Source organism: Bombina bombina, chromosome 2 (assembly GCF_027579735.1).
Source record: "Bombina bombina isolate aBomBom1 chromosome 2, aBomBom1.pri, whole genome shotgun sequence".
Taxonomy (NCBI): Eukaryota; Metazoa; Chordata; class Amphibia; order Anura; family Bombinatoridae; genus Bombina; species Bombina bombina.
The window spans coordinates 912591913-912617450 of record NC_069500.1 but is presented as its reverse complement, the minus strand read 5'-3'; the positions used below and the strand labels follow the sequence as shown (position 1 = coordinate 912617450).

The 25538-nt window shown below is 36.6% G+C and overlaps 1 protein-coding gene across 1 annotated transcript in view; it reads left to right on the top strand.

Annotated features, from left to right (window-relative positions):
• PARM1 (prostate androgen-regulated mucin-like protein 1) overlaps positions 1-24352 on the top strand; it is a 251062-nt gene extending 226710 nt beyond the window's left edge. The window contains exon 4 of the mRNA XM_053703311.1: positions 17467-24352. Within this exon, the coding sequence (XP_053559286.1) occupies positions 17467-17551 (85 nt within the window). The 3' untranslated portion in view covers positions 17552-24352. The remainder of the gene's footprint in view (positions 1-17466) is intronic.
• Positions 24353-25538: the final 1186 nt, after the last annotated feature.

Sequence of the window (25538 nt, the reverse complement as noted above, 5' to 3'; positions counted from 1 at the left end):
TACACTATGGGATAGTGAATTAGACAACTTTTACACCAACAGTTTTTTCAGTGTGAAATTTAATTTCTTTGTAGTTCTTGATCTTACATATTTCAAAATATTAATTATAATAATGCTAAATAATATAAATGGACAAAAAAAGATACCAGATCCAGTATTTATTGAATGTTTGCAGTCGGCAGTAATACCAAAAATACAGTGTCTGCTCTTAATGAACATTGTTAACATTACCTCTGAGGTTATGGCCTCTATTTATCAAGCTGTCAACCGCAAATATGCTGGAATTCCGCAGCGTATTTGTGTCGAGCCTGATTCGCCGTAGTTATCAAACCCTACAGACCGGCAAAAGTAGAATATAGTGACGTAACATACGATCCGCTGGACTCAGTCCGACACAGATTGATGGTTACGTCACTCCAGATGTTCCGAACGCAAGTTCGGCACAATCTGACTACTTTTGGAAGTTATCAAAGAACTACCAGGTACGCTCGCCACTTTTCCGTCCCAGCGTACCTGGTTTTGCCATAGGAATCAATGGGAGTCTGACATCAGCGAAAGCTCATGTTCGCTGCTGCCCGATATCCCATTGATTCCTATGGTAAATGTCTACACCTAACACCCTAACATGTACCCCGCATCTAAACACCCCTAATCTTCCCCCCTACACCGCCGCCACCTACATTATAATTATTAACCCCTAAACCGCCGCTCCCGGACCCCGCCGCAACTCTAATAAATATATTAAGCCCTAAACCGCTGCTCCCAGACCCTGCCGCCACCTACATTATATTTATTAACCCCTAATCTGCCCCCCTACACCGCCACCACTATAATAAACATATTAACCCCTAAACCTAACCCTAAACCTAACACCCAATAACTTAAATATAATTTAAATAACTCTAAATAAATATTACTACAATTAAATAAATAATTCCTATTTAATACTAAATACTTACCTATAAAATAAACCCTACGATAGCTACAATATAACTAATAATTACATTGTAGCTATCTCAGGGTTTAATTTTATTTTACAGGCAACTTTGTATTTATTTTAACTAGGTACAATAGTTATTAAATAGTTATTAACTATTTAATAACTTCCTAGTTAAAATAAATACAAATTTACCTGTAAAATAAAACCTAACCTAAGTTACAATTACACCTAACACTACACTATAAAATAATTAAATAAATTAACTACAATTAAATAAAACTAATTACAATGAAATAAAATAAACTTAAGTACCAAAAAAAACCCCCACTAAATTACAGAAAAAAATAAAATAATTACAATTTTTTAAACTAATTACACCTAATCTAATCCCCCTAATAAAATAGAAAAAGCCCCCAAAATAATAAAAATTCCTACCCTATACTATATTACAAATAGCCCTTAAAAGGGCCTTTTGCAGGGCATTGCCCCAAAGTAATCAGCTCTTTTACCCAATCAGCCAATAGAATGCAAGCTCAATCCTATTGGTTGATTGCATCAGCCAATAGGATTTTTCCTACCTTAATTCCGATTGGCTGATAGAATCCTATCACCACTTGGATGACGTCATTTAAAGGAACCTTCATTCGTCTGGAATCGTCGGAAGAAGAGTATGCTCCGCATCGGCTGGCTTGAAGATGGACCCGCTCCGGATGGATGAAGATAGAAGATGCCGCCTGGATGAAGTCTTCTGCCCGTCTGGAGGTCCTTTTCTGCCCGAATCGGATGAAGACTTCTGCCCCTCTGGAGGACCACTTGTGCCTGGCTGGGTGAAGACGGCTCAAGGTAGGGTGATCTTCAAGGGATTAGTGTTAGGTTTTTTTTAAGGGGGAATTGGGTGGGTTTTAGAGTAGGTTTGGGTGTGTGGGTGGTATGTTTTAATTTGGGGGGGTATTGTATTTTTTTACAGGTAAAAGAGCTGATTATTTTGGGACAATGCCCCGCAAAAAGCCTTTTTAAGGGCTATTTGTAATTTAGTGTAGGTAGGGATTTTTATTATTTTAGGAGGCTTTTTTATTTTATTAGGGGGATTCGATTAGGTGTAATTAGTTTAAAATTCATGTCATTATTTTTTTATTTTCTGTAATTTAGTGTTTGTTTGTTTTTTGTACTTTAGTTTATTTTATTTTATTGTATTTAATTGTATTTAATTGTAGTTAATTTATTTAATTATTTTTAATATAGTCTAGTGTTAGGTGTAATTGTAACTTAGGTTTGGTTTTATTTTACAGGTAAATTTGTACTTATTTTAACTAGGTAGCTATTAAATAGTTAATAACTATTTAGTAACTATTCTACCTAGTTAAAATAAATACAAAGTTGCCTGTGAAATAAAAATAAATCCTAAGCTAGCTACAATGTAACTATTAGTTATATTGTAGCTATCTTAGGGTTTATTTTATAGGTAAGTATCTAGTTTTAAATAGGAATTATTTAGTTAATTATAGTAATATTTATTTAGATTATTTTAATTATATTTAAGTTAGTGGGTGTTAGGGTTAGGGTTAGACTTAGGTTTAGGAGTTTAATATGTTTATTATAGTGGCGGCGGTGTAGGGGGAGCAGATTAGGGGTTAATAAATATAATGTAGGTGGCGGTGGGCTACGGGAGTGGCAGTTTAGGGGTTAAACAATTGGTGCCGTCGAATGCAAGAAAGTCGACGGCTTGATAACTAGAGGCCCATATATGAAGTGCAATATAAACTGGTTCACTTTAGTTCATCAAGGAACAGATTAATCCTCTTTCTATTTTAATCATGGCTAGTAGCAGGGAAACACGCTATAATTAGATGCATATGAAACCCAGACAGAAAACACATGCTTGTCTCTGTATATTATTTTATGTGTGCTATTAGTCCAAGCAAACATTTTAACAATAAAATACATAAATCTACAAGTGAATTTAATATTCAAAACCATGTCAAAGATTAATTCACAGAGATATTCTATCATAAAAGTCCAAAAATGAGAGGACGTATACTCATGAATGTGTGTACCTTATAAATAATAAAATAAAAAAGAAGCACAGAATGTTACAGAAATTATTTATTGGTATAATATACATTTGCAAAGCTACAATTAAATATTGGAATTGCGCAATGACAATAAAGTTCTTCTAGAAATACCTTAAAAAAAGTTATACTAAAAACAAGATGGTTTCCCTTCTATGCTTTTTAAGTTTCTTGATCTCCTCATGCAGCAGTGGCATTTCTCAGGGGATGCTATGGGCTCACGTAACGTTTCATTATTGTTGCACCACAGACCTCAGAAGTACCAGCTGCCGTGAATTTGCAAGGTAGTGCTTTTTTACTACATAAAGCAATGATAGTAAAGGGGAATATACAAGTATACATGTAGGAATAAGGTGTAGAATTATACCTGCTATAGGGTTTGATACCTCATTTTATTGCTGGCACCGTAAATAATAATCATGTGCCCTTATGATCACAATCAGTGAGAAATCAGTAAATCACTCATCCCTTTCTGGGTGAAGCATGCCACACAGAGATCATGGTACAATATGCCACACAGTGATCATGATACAATATGCCACACAAAGATCATGGTACAATATGCCACACAGTGATCATGATGCAATATGCCACACAGTGATCATGATACAATTTGTACACACAGTACGTTATGATACAATATGCCACACAGAGATCATGATACAATATGTACACACAGTCCGTTATGATACAATATGCCACACAGAGATCATGATACAATATGTACACACAGTCCGTTATGATACAATATGCCACACAGAGATCATGATACACTATGTACACAGTCCGTTATGATACAATATGCCACACAGAGATCATGATACAATATGTACACACAGTCCGTTATGATACAATATGCCACACAGAGATCATGATACACTATGTACACACAGTCCGTTATGATACAATATGCCACACAGAGATCATGATACAATATGTACACACAGTCAGTCATGATACAATATACCACACAGAGATCATGATACAATATGAACACACAGTCAGTCATGATACAATATGCCACACAGAGATCATGATACAATATGTACACACAGTCCGTTATGATTCAATATGCCACACAGAGATCATGATACAATATGTATACACAATCAGTCATGATACAATATGCCACACAGAGATCATGATACAATATGCCACACAGTCAGTCATAATACATCAGTCATGATACAATATGCCACACAGAGATCATGAAACAATATGCCACACAGTCAGTCATAATACATCAGTCATGATACAATATGACACACAGTCAGTCATGATATAATATGCACACAGTTATCATGATACAATATGTACACACAGTCAGTTGTGATATAATATGCCACACAGAGATCATAATACAATATGTCACACAGAGATCATGATTCAATATGTACACACAGTCAGCCATGATACAATATGCCACACAGAGATCATGATACAATATGTACACACAGTTAGTCATGATACAATATGCCACATAGAGATCATGATACAATATGCCCACAGTCAGTCATGATACAATATGCCACACAGAGATCAGTCATGATACAATATGCTACACAGAGATCATGATACAATATGTACACACAGTCAGTCATGATACAATATGCCACATAGAGATCATGATACAATATGCCCACAGTCAGTCATAATACATCAGTCATGATACAATATGCCACACAGAGATCATGATACAATATGCCGCACAGTCAGTCATAATTCATCAGTCATGATACTATATGATTCAACAACACAAGAGGGTCTCTCCTAATATAAATGCTGACAAAGTTCATCCAAAGGTATTGTTCACAAACAGACCAAACAACCAGCTGTCCATAGAAAATGAGGCTAAGTCAGAAAAGCATAACAGCTTACCCCTCCTGTTGTAGTTCAACAGACGTGTTTAGAAGCAGACTATCAGGGTTCACTCAATTTCTGCACTGTTTCATCTTGCATCTAATGCCCTGCCGGGACGCTGTGTGAATCCTCTCACACCTACGCTTCCGTGCTTCAAATACCTCTGGTGTCACTGGGGGCGCGCCTGAGTAGATCCTCTGTGAATGGCCAGATGGTGGAACGGATCTTCCCATCGATCAATAGCCAACCAATGTGGTAACTTCTCAGATGATACCGACAGGGGTGTGAGGGTCCCGCTCCTACGTAATTGGTCTGTATCGGGTCAGCTCCTATAATCCATCGCTTGGAGCAAATTTCAAGGACCCAAGTTTCCTCAACGGCTGTGCTCACTATGGTAGGTCAGACGTAGTATAGGCACAAAATAACGGAGCACCAGCCAGGAGTATAAGCTTAAAAATAATACATTTATTAGAAACTCTTAAAAAGCCAGGATACCAGGCCAAATGAATAGTAAGGAGGTCAGCAAACAGCTGACGCATTTCGGCGGGGAGCCGTAATCTAAGCTGATAAACATACAAACTTGAAATACCTTTTAAAACCACAAGCTGCCTCCTATTGGACAAAAGTTTTTATTGACACCTTAGTGTACACAAAGTAGCGAGCGCCTTAAAGCGAAAATACATAGACCCAAAATGTATATATATAATACCTAAATTCATAATAAAAGTGTGACATATGATGATACAATGTATACATTTGTGGCAAATTCAAAAGTGAATAGTAACATCATGAAACATAAAACATAACTGCATTATACCGTAAACTTACTTCGGCTTAAAATATGATTCTTATGTAACAGTAAATGAAACTTAAACTCCTATGTGTAAAGAATTAGCCTTACATTGAGAGAAACAACGTTTCATCAAATATTTGTTAAATAATGCATTACATTTCTAATAAACAGTATTTTCAAATAAATTACTACAGCAACACTACATATAAATCTGGTATGTGGTTATTAGGGGGAGGAGGGAGGAGGAAGGGGGGGAGCGAAGGGTTGGGGAAAGAGAAAGGGAAAAGGAGAGGGATAAGGGGGAGGGGATTGGGGGGGGTTGGGAGGTTTTTTTGGGGGGGAGAGGGGAGAAAGAGGGATGGGGCCGATAGGACTATACCCTAAGTTTAAAATAAGGAAAGGGGTTACAGCCAGAAATTAAGTCATAATCTGAGCATTTTTGTTGTGCATCTGAGTGAAGTGTTGTACCAATGGAGTTCTGGCAGTACCATGTTTAATACTGGAGAGATCTTGGATGACGTCATTTAAAGGAACCTTCATTCCAGAAGAGCCGTCGGATGAAGAGGATGCTCCACGTCGGATGTCTTGAAGATGGACCAGCTCTGCACCGGATGGATGAAGATAGAAGATGCCGTCTGGATGAAGACTTCTGCCCGTCTGGAGGACCACTTCGCCTGGCTTGGATGAAGACTTCTCCCGGCTTCTTGAGGACTTCGGCCCGGTTGGATGAAGACTTCTCCCGGTAAGGTTATCTTCAAGGGGTTAGTGTTAGGTTTTTTAAGGGGGTATTGGGTGGGTTTTAGAGTAGGGTTGGTTGTGTGGGTGGTGGGTTTTAATGTTGGGGGAGATTTGTAATTTTTTTTACATTTATGTAAAAGAGCTGATTACTTTGGGGCAATGTCCCGCAAAAGGCCCTTTTAAGGGCTATTTGTAATTTAGTGTAGGGTAGGGTTTTTTCTATTTTGGGGGGGCTTTTTTATTTTGTTAGGGGGATTAGATTAGGTGTAATTAGTTTAAAAATCTTGTAATTTGTTTATTATTTTCTGTAATTTAGTGGGGGGTTTTTTGTACTTTAGATAATTTAATTTAATTGTATTTAATTTATGGAAATAATTTAATTATAGTATAGTGTAGGTGTAATGTAACTTAGGTTAGGTTTTATTTTACAGGTACTTTTGTATTTATTTTATCTATGTAGTTATTAAATAGTTAATAACTATTTAATAACTATTGTACCTAGTTAAAATAAATACAAACTTGCCTGTAAAATAAAAATAAACCCTAAGATAGCTACAATGTAACTATTAGTTATATTGTAGCTAGCTTAGGGTTTATTTTATAGGTAAGTATTTAGTTTTAAATATGAATAATTTAGTTAATGATAGGAATTTTTATTTCGATTTCTTTTAATTATATTTAAGTTAGGGGGTGTTAGGTTTAGGGTTAGACCTAGGTTTAGGGGTTAATAACTTTAATATAGTGGCGGCGACGTTTGGGGCGGCAGATTAGGGGTTAATAAATGTAGGTAGGTGGCAGCGATGTTGGGGGCAGCAGATTAGGGGTTCATAAGTATAATGTAGGTGGCGGCGGTGTCCGGAGCAGCAGATTAGGGGTTAATAATTATAATGTGTCAGCCATGTCGGGGGGCGGCAGATTAGGGGTTAATAAGTGTAAGATTAGGGGTGTTTAGACTCGGGGTTCATGTTAGTGTGTTAGGTGTAGACATAAAATGTATTTCCCCATAGGAATCAATGGGGCTGCGTTAAGGAGCTTTACGCTGCTTTTTTGCAGGTGTTAGACTTTTTTTCCGCCGGCTCTCCCTGTTGATTGGGAAATCGTGCACGAGCACGTTACACCAGCTCACCGCTAACATAAGCAGCGCTGGTATTGGAGTGCGGTAATGAGCAAAATTTTGCTCAGCGCTCACTTCTTGTCTGGTTTGTAAAAACCCTTAATACCAGCGCTGTCTGTAAGTGAGCGGTGAGCATAAACTGCTCGTTAGCACCGCACAGCCTCTAACGCAAAACTCGTAATCTAGGTGTGTGTTACTTATGTTAATTGACTTAAACATTTACTTAAATATTTATGAAAATATGAAACTTTTTAAGTGCTTTAATTGCTGTAATCATTCCAAAGATACATTATTTAAAAAAAAAAATCTAACCCAAACAAATTATATTTCTTTAACAGTAAATACAATCACATAGATTTGGTAGTTCATTAAATACAGTCACATACATTTGGTAGTTTGTTTGAAGAACATCTGTTTGCTTAAACACAAATAAAATGCATTGTACAAATGCCACTCTCGCAATATCTTTAATGTATACCCACTTTGTCAAATCATCACTCTGTAAATTATAGGTTTCGACTTTCGACCTTAAGTCAAGTGGTAAACAGCTGCATACTATCCATAGCAAACAAATGCCTTCCTGGTGGACTATTTTGGTCAATTTTCAAGCAACATTCAGGCTGGTATCAAAGAATTTGTGTGGCTTGTCTAAGCAGACTGCTATCTGATCGGGAAGTGCTGCATTGGCATATTGCATTTATAATTACATCTAATAAATGAGCAACATCCCAGAGCACATGGGAATGGGTTCATCATAAAATGACTTGCCAGCACTATTGAGAACAGTTGCCAATGTTTAGAAACACACTTAAGGGACACATTTGTCTTATGCCAATGAAGCAGTGACAATAGCACAGTCAGTTGGAGGCAAGGATGAATAGATACATTATGCTGTCAAGTGGAAGAAAGCGTTACATACCTAGCTGACATAAATTCATGACAGCTATAGGCAGTAAAACACGATGACTCATATAGGCCATGTATTTACACTATATTCTCTCTGATTTTGTTAGTTGTTGCTGTTATTCCTCCTCAGTGCTCTCAATATTTTAAAGGGACATACAAAATGTACATAAATGCATATATCTATAAATATTATGCAAACAGATAACCTAAAACAGAGAAGATAGAGGGCACCACATGGTGCAGATCAGACTAATCCACAAAAGGTGATGGTAGATATTAAGAATCTTACTCACGTGGTAGAAAGCACTAATGTGCAGTATAGGCGGTCCGGTACCAACCGGTCGTCCAGTAGACCCAGTGGCAAAACAATCAACAGATGGAATCCTCGTCCCACCGGGGGGAGTCCAGAGATCCCAGGAACAAATGGAGATCTGGTAGGCTCAGTAGTAAAGTAGTCAGCGGTTGGAGTCCTCGTCCCACCAGGGGGAGTCCAGAGATCCCAGGAACAAATGGAAGGAATAATGTTTTCCAATAATGGATAGGCAGCAATATGAGAGTGAAGATATTTATTATAAAAGTTTAAAAGTTTAAAATCAACAGCAACGCATTTCTCAGTTTCATAGCACTGTTTCATCAGGGTAACTAACCTATTTTATGACCCTCTTTGTATATTATATACAGTAATTTTAGCTTTCTTTTTACTTGGCGTCTCTTACAGGTACCCGTGTGGTTCTAGTTGCCATCTGTGTACTAGCTTTATTATGCAAACAGACCTTTCAACTGTCCCTATTTGAGAGGGACAGTCCCTAATTATGGGTTTTGTCCAGATGTCTCTTTGAGGCAGCCATATGTCCAAATTTGCATAGTTTCACTTACCGATTAACCAGACATGCCCACAACTGCCCAGACCTGCCAATGGTCATTCCCACTGTCTGCCCTGTAACTCTACCCCGTCTTACAAAATGGCAACAGCCGCTCTCAACCTCCTGAATCACTAATACCTATCAGCCAGATTGTGAGTTTTGCGTTATGGCTGCTCGCTAATTACTTGTACGTTATTTTCACCGCTCACCTTTCATAGCGCTGCTATTACAGGTTTGCAAAAGGCAGGCTTGTGCTGGCGATATGGTTGCGTTGAGCTCCATACCTCACCCAAATACAAGCGCTGCTTTGATGTTCTCGTGCACGATTTCCCCATAGACATCAATGGGGAGACCCGGCAAAAAAAAGCCTAACACCTGTGATCGCGGAAACAAAAGATCCGTAACGCAGCCCCATTGATGTCTATGGGGAAAGAAAAAGTTACCTTTAAACCTAACACCCTAACATAAAAACCATGTCTAAACTCCCCTAATCTGCCGCCCGACATCGCTGCCACCTACATAATGTTATTAACCCTTAATCTGCCGCCCTAACATCGCTGCAACATAAATAAAACAATTAACCCCGCAACATAAATAAAATAATTAACCCCTAATCTGCTGCCCCTAACATCGCCGCCACATTAGTTATTAACCCATAAACCACCACCCTGCCGTATCGCAAACACTATTTAAAGATTATTAACCCCTAATCTGCCATCCGCCCACACCGCCGCTATAATAAACCTATTAACCCCTAAACCTAACCCTAATGTAACCCTAACCGTAACACCCCCTAACTTAAATATAATTAAAATAAATCTAAATAAAACTTACAATTATTACCTAAAAAAATCCTATTTAAAACTAAATACTTACCTGTAAAATAAAACCTAAGCTAGCTACAATATAACTAATAGTTATAATCAAACGGATATGCTACCTTCAACAAAAGTGCAGACAGATAACCAATAAGAGGCGCCAGAAATTAAAAATCTAAAAAATGTTAATTATAACTGGTGATAGTGATGATAATAATAGCATATGACCACTCTGGAAAACCAGAAAATGTTAATCAAAAAGTGCAAAAATAAAATAAATCAAATATCTATTAAAAAATGTCCAACAACACCTAAAAATATCTAGTGAGATAATAATATATATACATTTGCATAAGAAATATTTGTGAATAAATCTCAATTAATTATAATCCTGTGATACAAATATTAAAAAATAATAAATATTGCAGATATGTGGCAGTGTCCACGCAATAATTTTCAAATAACCAAAGTTAAATCAGAGCATAAACAAGAAAAAGCAAATATGTGACAATTACAAATATGTGACAATGTTCACACAATAATTTTCAAACTGCCAAGGTTAGATCAGAGCATAAACAACATATGGCGGATATGTAGCAATGTCCACACAATGGTTTCCAGGCAGCTCCTCTGGTGTGTCGTGCCCTAACACGAGATGAGAATCTAAAACAGAAAAGACAGAGGGCGCCACATAGTGCAGATAAATGAGGGAAAAAAAGTTGGATGAAGAGATATGTACTTAGCAGGTATCCTACTTACTTGGTAGTAAGCACTGATGTGCAATACAAGCAGGCCGAGTCCAAAGAGTCGCTCGGCAGACTCCCCAGGCACCTGGAACAGATGGTCTTTGTTGTCCCAGCGACAAGAATGTCAGGAGCGGTGGGGTTCCCACAGGACTTCTTTGCTATTTCACAACTGTTGTTAGATAAAGATACAGTCTCTGCTAGTTTAGCAGCAGCAATTAAGGAAAGAGTGCAATGGATGTCAAGCACAGTACAACAGATGCTTCAGAAATAATCAGGAGTGCAGCAGCAATGAAAAGAATTCAAAGGAGTTTAATACAGCTTAAAAGCATATAAAAACAAGCAACACGTTACTCCGTGTCCCAGCACGGTTTCATCAGGCTATAAACTCAGTTCAAAATGCTTCTACACTTATAACGAATATTGACCAATCAAAATCTAGTAAATTTACACACCCACAACATACACAGCTGTTGAACATAATGACGATCCTTAATACAAATAACCAAATGGATGGCTACTTGACAAAGTGTACAAAGTAGCCAAAGTATGCAACGTGAATGTAGCAGATGCTGGTTGCATTCAACTCATCAGAGCGCTCAGATTTTGGAGTTCAAAACGGCTATCATAATCATCTACGTGTTTCAGCATTGCAGCCTTTTTCAAGATCTTGAAAAAGGCTGCAAAGCTGAAACGCGTAGATGATTATGATAGCCGTTTTGAACTCCAAAATCAGAGCGCTCTGATGAGTTGAATGCAACCAGCATCTGCTACATTCACATTGGATACTTTGGATACTTTGGCTACTTTGTACACTTGTTACATTTTACTTGAAGACCTCTTCAAAGCACCGGTAACCCGCTCCTTCCATTGGTTCTTTTGAATCTTGTGACCTGAACACGTGACCCGGAACTAAGATCTGGACAAGGCAACCCACAGCAGAGAACGGCAGAGTCCTAAAAGGTAATATACCGGACGCCGGCTCTAAGGGTAAGCACAGTCACGCTTCGTGGGAGCGGAGGAATCGCTAAAGATTTCGGATTCTGGGGTAAGAGGGGGTCACGGACTCACTATACAACACCATTGTAAAACATTGAAGCCAAGTATACCATATTAACTGCATTGAATTACTGCAGAACTTTTTCTATACCCCCCTTTCTAACACGGAACATATAGAAACTTTTATCTGCTAGAGGAAATTATCACGCAACATCTAATATGAAACTCCTGTTTTAAATATCTGTTAAGATACACTTGTTATGAACTGCCTACTTTGGATATAAAGAGCCATATTCTCAGACAGCTTCTGTATTTCCAAAACAGAAATAGATACTTTTCTGGACACCTCATTACTTCGATTTTTTTTATTATAGAGGTGTTTCTTGTTTTTAGAGGTTTTCCTCCAACAATATTGATTTTAGTTTCTTTTATTGTACACCACCAGTGGTTTTTTATGCATTGTATTATTCATATTAAATATTATATTATATATATGAAATTCCAGCTTCCTAGTACACTATTAGTTTAACTTTAACTGATCTTGCGTATAGCTGCTTATTTTTAGCGCTCCCTTGAATCTTTTATTATCATTTTGTACTTATTGAAGTGATTGGGATTTCACTTTGTCAGGGGTAGCTAGGCTATTCATATAGGGTCCCATTTTTGTTTGAAGTTAGTGAGGTATATAAGGAGAAAAAGCGAACAGGATAAATAATATGCTTTATACAAAAAAATCATAACCCCTAAAAAATGGGTGGGTCTCGTGGATTCTCGCCACCATGAAAGAAATTCATTTATCGGGTAAGTTCTTACATAAATTGTTTTCTTTCATATAGGTGGCGAGAGTCCACAAACTAGTTACTGATGGGATATAATATCCAAGATGTGAAAGGGGGCGGTGTTGCACCAGCAGCTCTTGTGAGCTGCTGGTGTAATGTTAAATGCAAGACCTTTGATAAATAGGCCCCATAGGCTCAAAAGGAGGAGCCTGCAAAGTCTTTAATACCAAATTTAGAAATAAAGCCTGTTCGAAACAGTGAATATCAGGAAGAATACCAATCTTTCTGTGAAATAAAACAGAAAGAGCAGAGATTTGTCCTTTCAAAGTATTGGAAGACAAACCTTTATCCAAACCATCCTGAAGAAACTGTAGAATCCTAGGAGTTCTAAAAGAATGCCAAGAATAATCATGAGTGAAACACCATGAAATACAGGTTTTCCAAACCTTGTGATATATTTTCCTTGAAATAGGCTTACAAGCCTGTATCATAGTGTTAATCACAGAGTCAGAGAAACCTCCATGACTAAGGACCAAGTGTTCAATTTCCATGCCTTCAAATTTAAAGATTTGAGATCCGGATGGAAAAACGGGCCTTTAGACAGAAGATCTAGTCTTAGAGGAAGTGACTAAGGTTGGCAACTGGACATTTGGACAAGGCTAGCATACCAGAACCTGTGAGGCCATGCTAGTGCATGTTGAGATCACCCTTGGAAGAACCAGAGGTGGAAAAATTTAAACAGATTGGTAAAACCATCGAACTACTAGCGCATCCATCAATTCTGCCTGAGAATCCCTGGACCTGGAGAGGTATCTGGGAAGTTTCTTGTTTAGATAAGAGGCCATCAGATCTATGTCTGGAAGACCCCACATCTGCACAATCTGATAAAACACATCCGGATGTAGAGACCACTCCCCCGGATGTAGAGTCTGACGGCTGAGGTAATCCTCTTCCCAATTGTCTACACCTGGTATATGAATTGCAGTGATTAGACAAGAGTTGGATTCTACCCAAGAAAGTATTAGATATACTTCTTTCATTGCTAGGGGACTACGAGTCCCCCCTTGATGATTGACATATGCCACTGTTGTGACATTGTCTGTTTGAAACCGAATACACAATTTTCTCTTTAAAGGGATACTGAACCCAAATTTTTTCTTTTGTGATTCAGATAGAGCATGCAATTTTAAGCAACTTTCTAATTTACTCCTATTATCAATTTTTCTTTTTTCTCTTGCTTTTTTATTTGAAAAAAGAAAGTTCAGTACCCTGGACAGCACTTGTTTATTGGTGGATGAATTTATCCACCAATCAGCAAGAACAACCCAGGTTGTTCATCAAAAATGGGCCGGCATCTAAACTTACATTCTTGCTTTTCAAATAAAAATACCAAGAGAATGAAGAACATTTGATAATAGGAGTAAATTAGAAAGTTGCTTAAAATTGCATGCTCTATCTGAATCACAAAATAAAAAAATTGGGTTCAGTGTCCCTTTAATAGAGGCCAAGCCTGAAGAGCTCTGAAAATAGCACAGAGTTCCAAGATATTGATTGGTAACCTCGCCTCTGGAGGATTCCAAACTCCTTGTGCTTTCAGAGCCCCCCAAACAGCTCCCCAACCGGTGAGGCTTGCATCTGTTGTGATCACAGTCCAGGTAGAACCAACAAAAGAGGCCCCTTGAACAATAAAGTGATGGTTTAACCACCAAGTCAGAGAGAGTTGAGTGTTGGGATTTAAGTATATCAGTTGTCATATCTCGGTATAATCCCTGCACCATTGGTGCAACATGCAAAACTGTAGAGGTCTCATATGAAAACGAGCAAAAGGGATCGTGTCCGATGCTACAATCCTGAGACCTAAAACTTCCATGCACATAGCCACTGAAGGGTATTATAGAGACTAAAGGTTTAGACAAACTGAAACCAATGTCAAACGTCTCTTTTCTATTAGGGATAGAGTCATGGACACTGATTCTATCTGGAAACCTAAAAATGTGACTTTTGTCTGAGGAATCAAGAAACTCTTTGGTAAATTGATCCTCCAACCATGTCTTTGAAGAAACAACAGAAGTTGTTTCATGCGAGATTCTGCTAGATGAAAAGATTGAGCTAGTACCAAGATATCATCCAAATAAGGAAACACCGCAATACCCTGCTCTCTGATTACAGATAAAAGGGCACCTAGAACTCTTGAGAATATTCTTGGTGCTACTGTTGCAAGGCCAAACGGAAGAGTGACAAATTGGTACTGCTTATTTAGAAAAGAGAATCTCAGAAATCGATAGTCACCTGGATGAATCGGAATGTAAAGGTAAGCGCCCTGTAAGTCTATTGTGGACATGAAGTGACCTTGCCCCAAACATGTCAAGACATGCCTTTTTTTTTTCTTCAGACATGCTAAGACATACCAAGATATATTTCAAACTCAAACAAACCTGTTGTGCAGCTATAATATATAAGGAGCACTAAACAATTGACTCAAGGCATATATATGAACAATATATAACAACTTTACTTAAAAAGTGCCTAATCCATAGCTGAGAGTGTCTTTGTTAAAAAAAGATACATTTTCATACTTACTTTTAAGACCCCCATCCACATATAGCAGACAGCCAAACCAGTACTGAAACATATCAGCAGAGGTAATGGTACAAGAGTATATTGTCGATCTATAAAGGGAGACAGCAGATGAATCCCTGCGATCGATTTAAAGAGAGCCTTATGGAAAGCTTTCCTATAGGCGAAAACATGGAGGCCGAATTATCAAATGTCTGTCGGACCTGATCCAACAGTGCGGATCAGGTCCGACAGACATTGCTGAATGCGGAGAGCAATACGCTCTCCGTATTCAGCATTGCACCAGCAGCTCACAAGAGCTGCTGGTGCAACGCCGCCCCCTGCAGACTTGCGGCCAATGGGCTGCCAGCAGGGAGGTGTCAATCAACCCGATCGTACTCGATTGGGTTGTTATGAGGCGATTCCTGTCCGCCTCATCAGAGCAGGCGGACAGGGTTATGGAGCAGCAGTCTTTAGACCGCTGCTCCATAACTTGTGTTTCTGGCGAGTCTGAAGACTCGCCAGAAACACGGGCCCTCAAGCTCCGTACGGAGCTTGATAAATGGGCCTAATGGTATCATCAGGTAATACTCCTTTCACATCCCTCAGACAAACACTGCACATAGAGAGGAACTGGGCTTCAATATGCTTAGATTAGCGTCTTTCACTGAAGAACTCAAGCACATCATGTTTCACCACCTCCTAAGGAGGCAAAGTTTGTAAAACTGAGGTATGAGTGAGGTTGGAGGTGTTTTATAGGCATTTGAGGTTTGGGAAACTTTGTCCCCGCCTGGTAGGAATGTATATCCCATCAGTAACTAGCTTGTGGACTCTCGCCACCTATATGAAAGAAAATACTGTAACCTAGGTTTTCAAAATTCTGCAAATTGCATCAACTGCAATTTTATTTGCAGCATTTCCACGTTAAATAATTTGCTTTTTTGGCCTCTCAACTTTTTTTTAATAAATCAAAATTCTTACAGCAGTAAGAATAATTTTCAAATACAAAAGTATCAACATATGACATAGAACAAGTATAGATATACAGTCTATCAAATAAATACATTCAGATAAATTCAGACCTTTTTCCACGCTCCAGTAAATATTTTATAAAAAAAAAAAAAAACTTGTACCATTATTTTCCTGTCTATCCGCTGCATCCTCCATATAAGCTTTAACATATGTATGGTGTTAGGATCTGTCTTTGGGTATCTTCACCACAGGACTTGATAAAAATGTTCCATTTATTAATACATTTTTGAATATTCCCCTTGACCTCTTTCAACAATTCATATTTTTCTTTGATTAACCGAGTTATTAACTAATTTAACATGTTTGGAGTGTGTGTAGAAAGCCACAATTGTGAAATATTATTCCTAACACATAACACAACAGTAGTTATGAAATGAACCAGTTTTTTTCTTTTTATCTTCACACAGGGAGAACATATATGTTATGCAATTTAGACCAACATGTAACAGAAATAAAAGTCAGCAACAGTTTTGCAAGGAGGGCCACTACACTCTTCCCAACAATACATGCACAGTCTAACTATGCAGAACATTGTGGGTGTTTGCTGAGATTTTTCAGTGGGGAAAATCCAAAAGAAACAAATTGTTCTGAGTAAACTAATATCAGTGGTAACATGCAGCAATAGATAGATTCACATTATTGTTAAAACTGTGGTTCACTGGCATCAAAATATCAACTCACTTGTGTACTTATGCTTAGATATAAACAGCAACATTTATTTGAGTGGGGATTACTTCCCCTCCTCTACCAAAGCACATGCCCTTGTATTAAAAATAGCACTTCTTTGTACAATGTGCATTACTGACATTTTAATGAACTAGTGTGCTAACACGTGCCAGTTTTATTTCCATGTCATGTTCCAATAAGGCACAACTGGAAAACCACACAGTATCTATGGTAGAGACAGTTGTTAGTGTATTAACCCAGTGTTTTCACAGTGTGTAATTGCTAATATATATATATATTATATATATATATATATATATATATATATATATATATATATATATATATATATATATAGGTGTTTACAAATTCAGTTATTTTGTATTAGTTAATGAATACATTTTGGACAAATTTAGTTACAATTTTTTTTTCATTTGCCATTACATACGCTTTAAATCAGAATTGTATTTAGTTTAATGTATCATGTTACATTACCAACAATTTTCTTAAAGTGTTTTTTTAGAAATAGCCAATTTTTAGATTAAAACCAAAAAAGCACTTTTTCAATTTAAAATCTTTGTTCTCCTTAGGCATGGATCCTACGGAAGACTTCTGGAAGATCAAGATTATGGATCCTTGGGAAACTACAACAATCCTTTATATGATGATTCCTGAAATATAATTGCGAGTCCGATCAAGAACAAGCACGTGTTATGCGTTGGTGTTGTTTTGCTGGGAACATCCAGCAACTATATAATTTAATATAAAATTCTTTAAATTCTCAGGCCAGCTGAAATTGTCTCTTGTGCTTTGTGTCTGCTGTGCAGTGAAAAAAAACAACTGAAAATCAAAGTGTCATTTCAGTGAATTGACATTAAGGGCAAGATTACGAGTGGGGCGCTAACAGTTACATGCACGCGAAAAGGGGTTTATTGCGGGTGTTTTCGTGTGCGTCAGGTTTTTCTCACATATTACAATTTGAAAGTAATTGCGATCACTTGAGAGCAATTGAGGTTAGCGCGACCTCAGAGCTCTCGTTAACTGTTTCGTAAAACAAAAAAGTGTCACAAAACACATACAAATACATAAAAAAAAGTTACACTCATAATAACACCATCTAATAAAAACTATTCCAAAATAAATATTGCACAAACAAGTTATAAGGGCTCAAAGATATGAGGTCTCAGGTGTTAGAAAAAAAGGCAGACAAAGAGCTTTAAAGATTTATATGTATATGTATATACTGTATATATATATATATCTATAGTGTACATATGTATTTTATCTGTGTATATATGTATTTACAGACATATATAAACATATAAATACATATGTATAAATATAAAGACATATATATAAGTCCATCAGAGCCCTTTGCAGTCAATTACAGGAAAACATGTAAAAACATATTCATGCAATATTCATATTTAATAAAGTGTTATACTGTGTATTTACTGTAATATTTTACATTCCAATTTTCTGCACATAGCAGAATATGTTCTATGTATTTATAAATAGATATTCCTAAACAGGCATACCTAATTTTAATGCACTTTGCTATATTGCTCTTCGCTCTTTTTACAAATTGAAGGTTTGTGGCAACCCATTTTTCCAAACTATATACACATATAAACACCTAAATACACATGAATACACATATGTACACAACTATATATACACACCACCACCAAAAAAGATTATGACTTATTGAAGGCTCAGATGATGATTATCATTTTTTAGCAATAAATTATTTTTTAAATTATTTTATGTACATTTTAGACATACTACTATTGAACACTTAATAGACTACAGTATAGTGTGAATACAACTTTTATATACACTGGGAAACAAAAGTTTTTGTGTGAGTCACTTTACTGCGGTGGTCTGGAACCAAACCCTCAATATCTCAGAGGTACGCCTGTATATATCTGTATATATCTATACCTATATATAATCGTGTGTGTGTATATATATATCTCAGAGGTATGCCTGTATATATCTGTATATATCTATACCTATATATAATCATGTGTATATGTATATATATATATATATATATATATGGTATGCCTGTATATATCTTTATATATCTATACCTATATATAATCATGTGTATATATATATATATATATATATATATATAGTTATATATTGTACCAAAATACCATCAGATATATATTGAAATATGTATTTATGAATAAATAGAACATATTCTGCTTTGTGAAGAACATTGGAATGGGAAATATTCATATGTTCATGTCAGGTTAGCACACTTGAGAATATTCAATTGAGTTTGTGCACAAGTAGGGTGTTTTCCCACTTTTATTACTCCATTGACTTCTATGGGGAATAAGTTATCGCGCACGCAATATTCTAACTTTGGCTTTTTACATTCATCAGGTAAGCGCCCAAGTGAAAATAGTTTACTTTCAACTTGTAATAGGAGCTTACTTCTAGCACAGTTAACGCTCAACTTGTAATCTGGCCCTAAGAGGGTTTGTATTCATAAAAATAGTGCCTATTTATTTCAAATGATGATAACCAAAATCATTAATACTGGTGTGTGTATCAGAATAATAAGAGAAAATGTTTGTGTGCCAGGAATCATACCAAAAATTCATGTCTAAAAATAAAATTTAAATGTTCTATGTTAGCTTAATATCTTCATAGGGATTTCTGCAGTTAATTAAATCACAGGCTTCTAAGAATCCTGATCTTTTGAGAACTTATCTTCCCCAGAGACATATGATGCCTGCTTTACTCAAGTGCTATCTAAAATATTTTGCTACATCACATTAACATTATATATATATATATATATATATATATAGGCTTACCATAATTTTTAGAGGTGAAACTGGGACCACCTGGTGCTGTGCCAGTGAGGGTGTGGTCAGGAGCGTGGTCAAGGGGGCATGGCAATTACCGGTCCTTTTAAAGTAGTAGCTTTTATGTGTGTAATGTTTCATGGATACTCTACCCTTCCTCAGTCAAACAAGTGAATCACACAGTTTAAATAGACCATAACACCACCCCCTAGTGAAAAAGGCACCATTATGTTGTCATGGCAAATAAATCATTAATCTAAATCTCAGATTCTAAATAATGCCAAACATCAAGCATAATTATCACATTCATAATTATCAATTTCACAATTTAATATCTGCAGTGTAATATGTGTTTTATGTGCCTAATTAAGGAACAGAGCCAAATACTGATAAGGCATAAATACAACATTGAATGAAAGTAAAAAAGAAACACGTACCTGCTAAAGCTGTTTAAGAGGCTACTCTATACCATAATGCAGGAAGATTATAGCCAAAATGCTATCCTGCATGCAGTAAAGCAAGATCCACGCCAAAAATCCTGCCTGTCTGTACTTCCTAGTCATACCCATATGATTCCCCTAAAGGTGTATTACCGGCAATGTCACTAGGGGTTCGGGGGGTGTTAAATTCTTAGAAAAATATACCAAGTAGTACTACAAAATAAAAAAACCTATGCTGCTCACTCAGCCTGTATTACTAAAGGTAAACTTTGAAGGACATGAACGTTAAGCTACGTAGGGCTGTATGTAACAAAGTACCAGCATCCAACTATGCTGGAGAGCCACAGTCCAGTCATTTTGAATAATGTGTCTGGGTTTCAGGTGGGCTGAAACCCGGACGCATGATTTGAAACCTGGAGGTGGCGACCCTACTGGGACAGAATGAACAACTGGGTGGGACACTGGGACAGCGCCTCCAAACCGGGACAATCCCAGTAAAAGTGGGACTTCTGGTAAGCCTATATATATATATATATATATATATTATATGTATATATATATCAGCACAAATTTGTAGCAGTATGTTTCCAGAGCAACACTTACATTGAACACAGATCTCTCATTATGCCTTTGCAGTTCCAATATAAGATTCTCATCTACTTAAATGGACACGAAACCCAAAACTTTTCTTTCATGATTCAGAGAGGCCAATTTATTAAGGGCAGAATTAATACATCTATTCCCGCGCGACCCTTCAGGCTCACCGGAAACAGTAGTTAAGAAGCAGCGGTCTTAGGAGGCTGCAGACAGCAATCTGCCCGATCCTTTACGATCGGGTTAATTGACACCCTCTGCTAGCGTCCGATTTGCCATGAATCTGCAGGGGTCGGCATTGCACAAGCACTTCACCAGAACTGCTTGTGCAATGTTAAATGCAGACAGCATATGCTGTCAGAATTTAGCGATGCAGGGCAGACATGACGCTATAGCGAATCACGTCCAACCGGGGTTTGATAAATCTGCCTCAGAGAATATTTTTTTTTTTAAAGTTTCCAATTTGCTTCTATTATCAAATTTGCTTTGTACTCATGTTATTCTTTGTTGAAGAGATACCTAGGTAGGTAGCGTGCACATATCTGGAGCATTAGATGACAGGAAATTGAAAACTCCTGAACGTACCTTCCTGCTTTTTAACAAAGGATAACAAAAAAACAAAGAAAATGTGTTAATAGAAGCAAATTGAAAAGTTGTTTAAAATTGTAAGTTCTATCTGAATCAGGAAAGAAATAAAATGAGTTTTATGTCCCTTTAAAGGGACATTAAACTGTTAGATACAACTACAGTAGCACAGTTTCTACTCACCATGCTATTGTTTAGCTTCATATTTTAGCAGTGGCTGTATTGCTCTATATTATTTATGTGTCCCTTTTTATATAGTTTATGTAACTTTTAAACTGTGCATAAAAACGGCAAAAAATGTTAACCTCCTGCTCTGTATTGTATGGGCTAATCCAAAACATAAAATACAGCTGTGAAAGAGACAGTTACACCACTGATCTGTCAGTGTTAACCATTTCTGTCATAGGGTGAGCTCCAAAATGGCGGTGCCCATTAGGAAGATGCAGTGCCTCAGTAGCCAACACCTATTAAGGATTAAAGAGAGCTACAGTCACAGGAGTTGTACCCAGTTGTTAAATGTCCCTTTAATACAATGTGGGTTAGGTCACATTCAAGTGGTAAATTAAAAGAGTTAGTAAACACTAAATAAATCCAATTTATAATAATGTATTCAAAGCCTGAGAATAATATGCAGATGTATTTTTTTAAATATTTTAGTTATTCAGATATTGATGTTTTAGTATCCATAAACTAATGGGCATATGATCCCGCTATTTGGGGTGACAGTTATAAATTTGATGCCACAGTTAGAATCATGCAGTGTTTAATGTCCCCCCCTTTAGCTATTAGATACAACATAAATATTTAGACTTTAATGGGAGTTTTAACGTCACTACTGGTTACTTCGTAACTTCGTAACTTGAATGCCATCTTGCTTCCTTTTTATACATTTGTTCTCTCCCATCGCTCTGTAAGTCCTCTATTAAAGCAACAAGAAGGCAGAAAGAATCTTTGAAATACCAAAAGAAAAAAAAAATCATAATGGCAGATGAAACAAACACATAATTAAGTACTGCTGCATGTGGTCTGCAGGTTTGCAGTTGAATAGTCTTGAGTTGTGCATAGATAAGCCCAGACATGAATTTCGTAAAAGGACCTTAATTCGCTTCCATCAGCTTTTTGTAATTGTATATTATGGCTCAGCAACCCCTGTCTTGCTAACAATGCAAGACTATGTTTCGGGCAGTTTCTATTTTGATTTAAATTTTATTTTTTTGTAATATATGGCTGTGGTCCCAAAGCTATATATAGATGATTCAAACTGGAATATTTTTAATTTACATTATTTGTTTTAATATTATCATAACTATTCTTAAGTGTGTCTCTTTATCATAAGTCTATTATTTTTTTTAAGTTAAAATGATGATGTCAAGATTATCTTCATGGCATAAAATTTTAGTTTTCTACCAATAACCCTACACATATCAGGATGTGTGTGCCCCTATTATTATATTGTTTCTCAACTCCAGCAAACAGTGTCTGCATACTAGCCAAAAGGACAGAATTTAAACACCTGTTACTTTCTGTGTACAAATTGTTTTGTCCCACGCTCCCTAGAGAGGACAAAAAGCTAAATCTGTAATGTAGATTTTCAAACTGCTGCAAATCGCCTTAATCACGTATTTGATTTGCAGCTTACAGACTTTGAATTTTAGCCTCTCTAGGGAGCATAGGACAAGCACAATATTTTCACAAAAGCAAAACGTGTTTATATTTAATTGAACACAAGTTAAATAATCAGGTTATTTGGTTTGTACTTGTACTGAGAGATAAGGGAAACTGTGTGTGGCCCCAGTATTGTTCTTTAAATATAGAATGCTGTAATTCTTGTAACATACAGTGTACAGCACCGGGTCTAAAATGTTTGTCAATAAATTCAATATTTTTATATTTGTTTTAACAAAAAACACATATATTGCAAATATTATTGTAATAGAACATAACACTCACTACAACAAAAAGAGCTGTAAAAACATTTGTCAAGTAAATTCTTAAAGGCAGAATTGTCCTTTCAACAAATAATGCCCTTCAATCAGTTGACTGTATAAGTGCTACCACTTAGCTGTCAAATTGTCTCTTTTGCAACATTTTAAAGCACTCCAAAATATGCTGTTTGACAGGTAAGTGCTTTTGCTTTTTAGCACTTAAAGTTTTCTTTTTTCAAGTAACTTATTTGTTTTAAAGGGATAGAAAGTTCAAAATTAAAATATGCAAAAGTTCATTTAAATTTGAAATAGAAACATTTTTGCAATATACATCCATTAGCAAATTGCTTCTGTGGAAAGGTAATTGGTGTCCAAGCTACCACTGACTCTCTAAAATTGTTTTGGTGCTTGAATACTTGTGCTCGGGCCCTCAGAATATGTGCGTATGCCACAGAAAAACTAATAACTTTTACTGGAAGCATTTTTTCTATGCTTCAAAATGAAATGCACCCATGTACATTTCAATTTGGACTTTTCTGTCCCTTTAAATTATCTAAGCTATTTGAGTTTTCTATAAGATAAAGACATACCAATGGCAAAATATTTTGACTCCAAAAAATATAGATACTACAATGCTGTATGTTTATGTCTTCTGCGCACATTTTTATAGTCTGACCCCAGAATTATTTTTATCAATTGCATATTTCAAATGCTGAATGTATTTTGAACATGGTGACTACTAACACATAAACACTGAAAGTATTGCAGGTGTGTTTCTATATCAGTGTGCCTTGTACATTGGTTAATACCTACCTTACATTAAGGGGCAGAGTTTAGTAGATATACAGCCTTGTTTGTATTGTTGCTAGCTTGTTGTTTGAACAATATACACACATTTTATAACACATTTGAAGAAAGATAAAAATATTAGCATCACCTGCACTTCATTTAACTTTAACAAACTAGTTAAATTGCACAATCACTTGACTGATATAAATACAGAATATTTTATTTTCATGCCTGGTAAATACACATGTGATAATGTTGTGTGAAAAGGTTATGCTGTTGGTTTTACTAATAAATTGATGAGAATTATAAACCAAAGTCTACTTTTAATGTGTTTGTCTGTTTTTTTTATCTGATATAGGGAATGTGTATCTAAAATCCAAATATTGCAGTAGACAAAATAACTACAGAAAATGCTAACTCAATATATCAAGTGCAAAAAAAAAGCTGATTTTAAATCAGATTGGCTGAAAGTCTGTGAGTACTATGAGATCTAAGAAAGTTCAGCTTTAATCCTGGTAACAGATCCATAAAATCTAAATGTGTTGTATTATTGAGTTTAAAGGGACACTGAAGTCAAAATTAAACTTGCATGGTTCAGATAGAGCACACAATTTAAACAACTTTCCAATTCACTTCCATTATTTAAATGTACACAATCTTTATATATACACATTTTGAGGCACCAGATACTACTGAGCATGTGCTAGATTCACATAATATACGTATAGTATCTCACAAAAGTGAGTTCACCCCTCACATTTGTGTAAATATTTTATATCTTTTCATGTGACATTACTGAAGAAATGGCACTTTGCTACAATGTAAAGTAGTGAGTGTACAGCCTGTATAACAGTGTATAACAGTGTAAATTTGCTGTCCCCTCAACATAACTCAACACACAGCCATTAATGTCTAAACCATGGGCAACAAAAGTGACTACACCCCTAAGTGGAAATGTGCAAATTGGGCCCAAAGTGTCAATATTTTGTGTGGCCACCATTATTTTCCAGCACTGCCTTAACCCTCTTGGGCATGGAGTTCACCAGAGCTTCACAGGTTGCCACTGGAGTCCTCTTTCACTCCTCCATGACAACATCACAGAGCTGGTGGATGTTAGAGACCTTGCACTCCCCCCACCTTCTATTTGAGGATGCCCCACAGATGCTCAATAGGGTTTAGGTCTGGAGACATGCTTGGCCAGTTCATCACCTTTACCCTCAGCTTCTTTAGAAAGACAGTGGTCATCTTAGAGTTGTGTTTAAGGTCGTTATCATGTTGGTATACTGCCCTGTGGCCCAGTCTCTGATGCTCTGCTTCAGTATGTCACAGTACATGTTGGCATTCATGGTTCCCTCAATGAACTGTAGCTCCCCAGTGCCGGCAGCACTCATGCAGGCCCAGACCATGACACTCCCACCACCATCCTTGACTGTAGGCAAAACCAAATTGTCTTTGTACTCCTCACCTGGTTTCCGCCAAACACGCTTGACACCATCTGAAC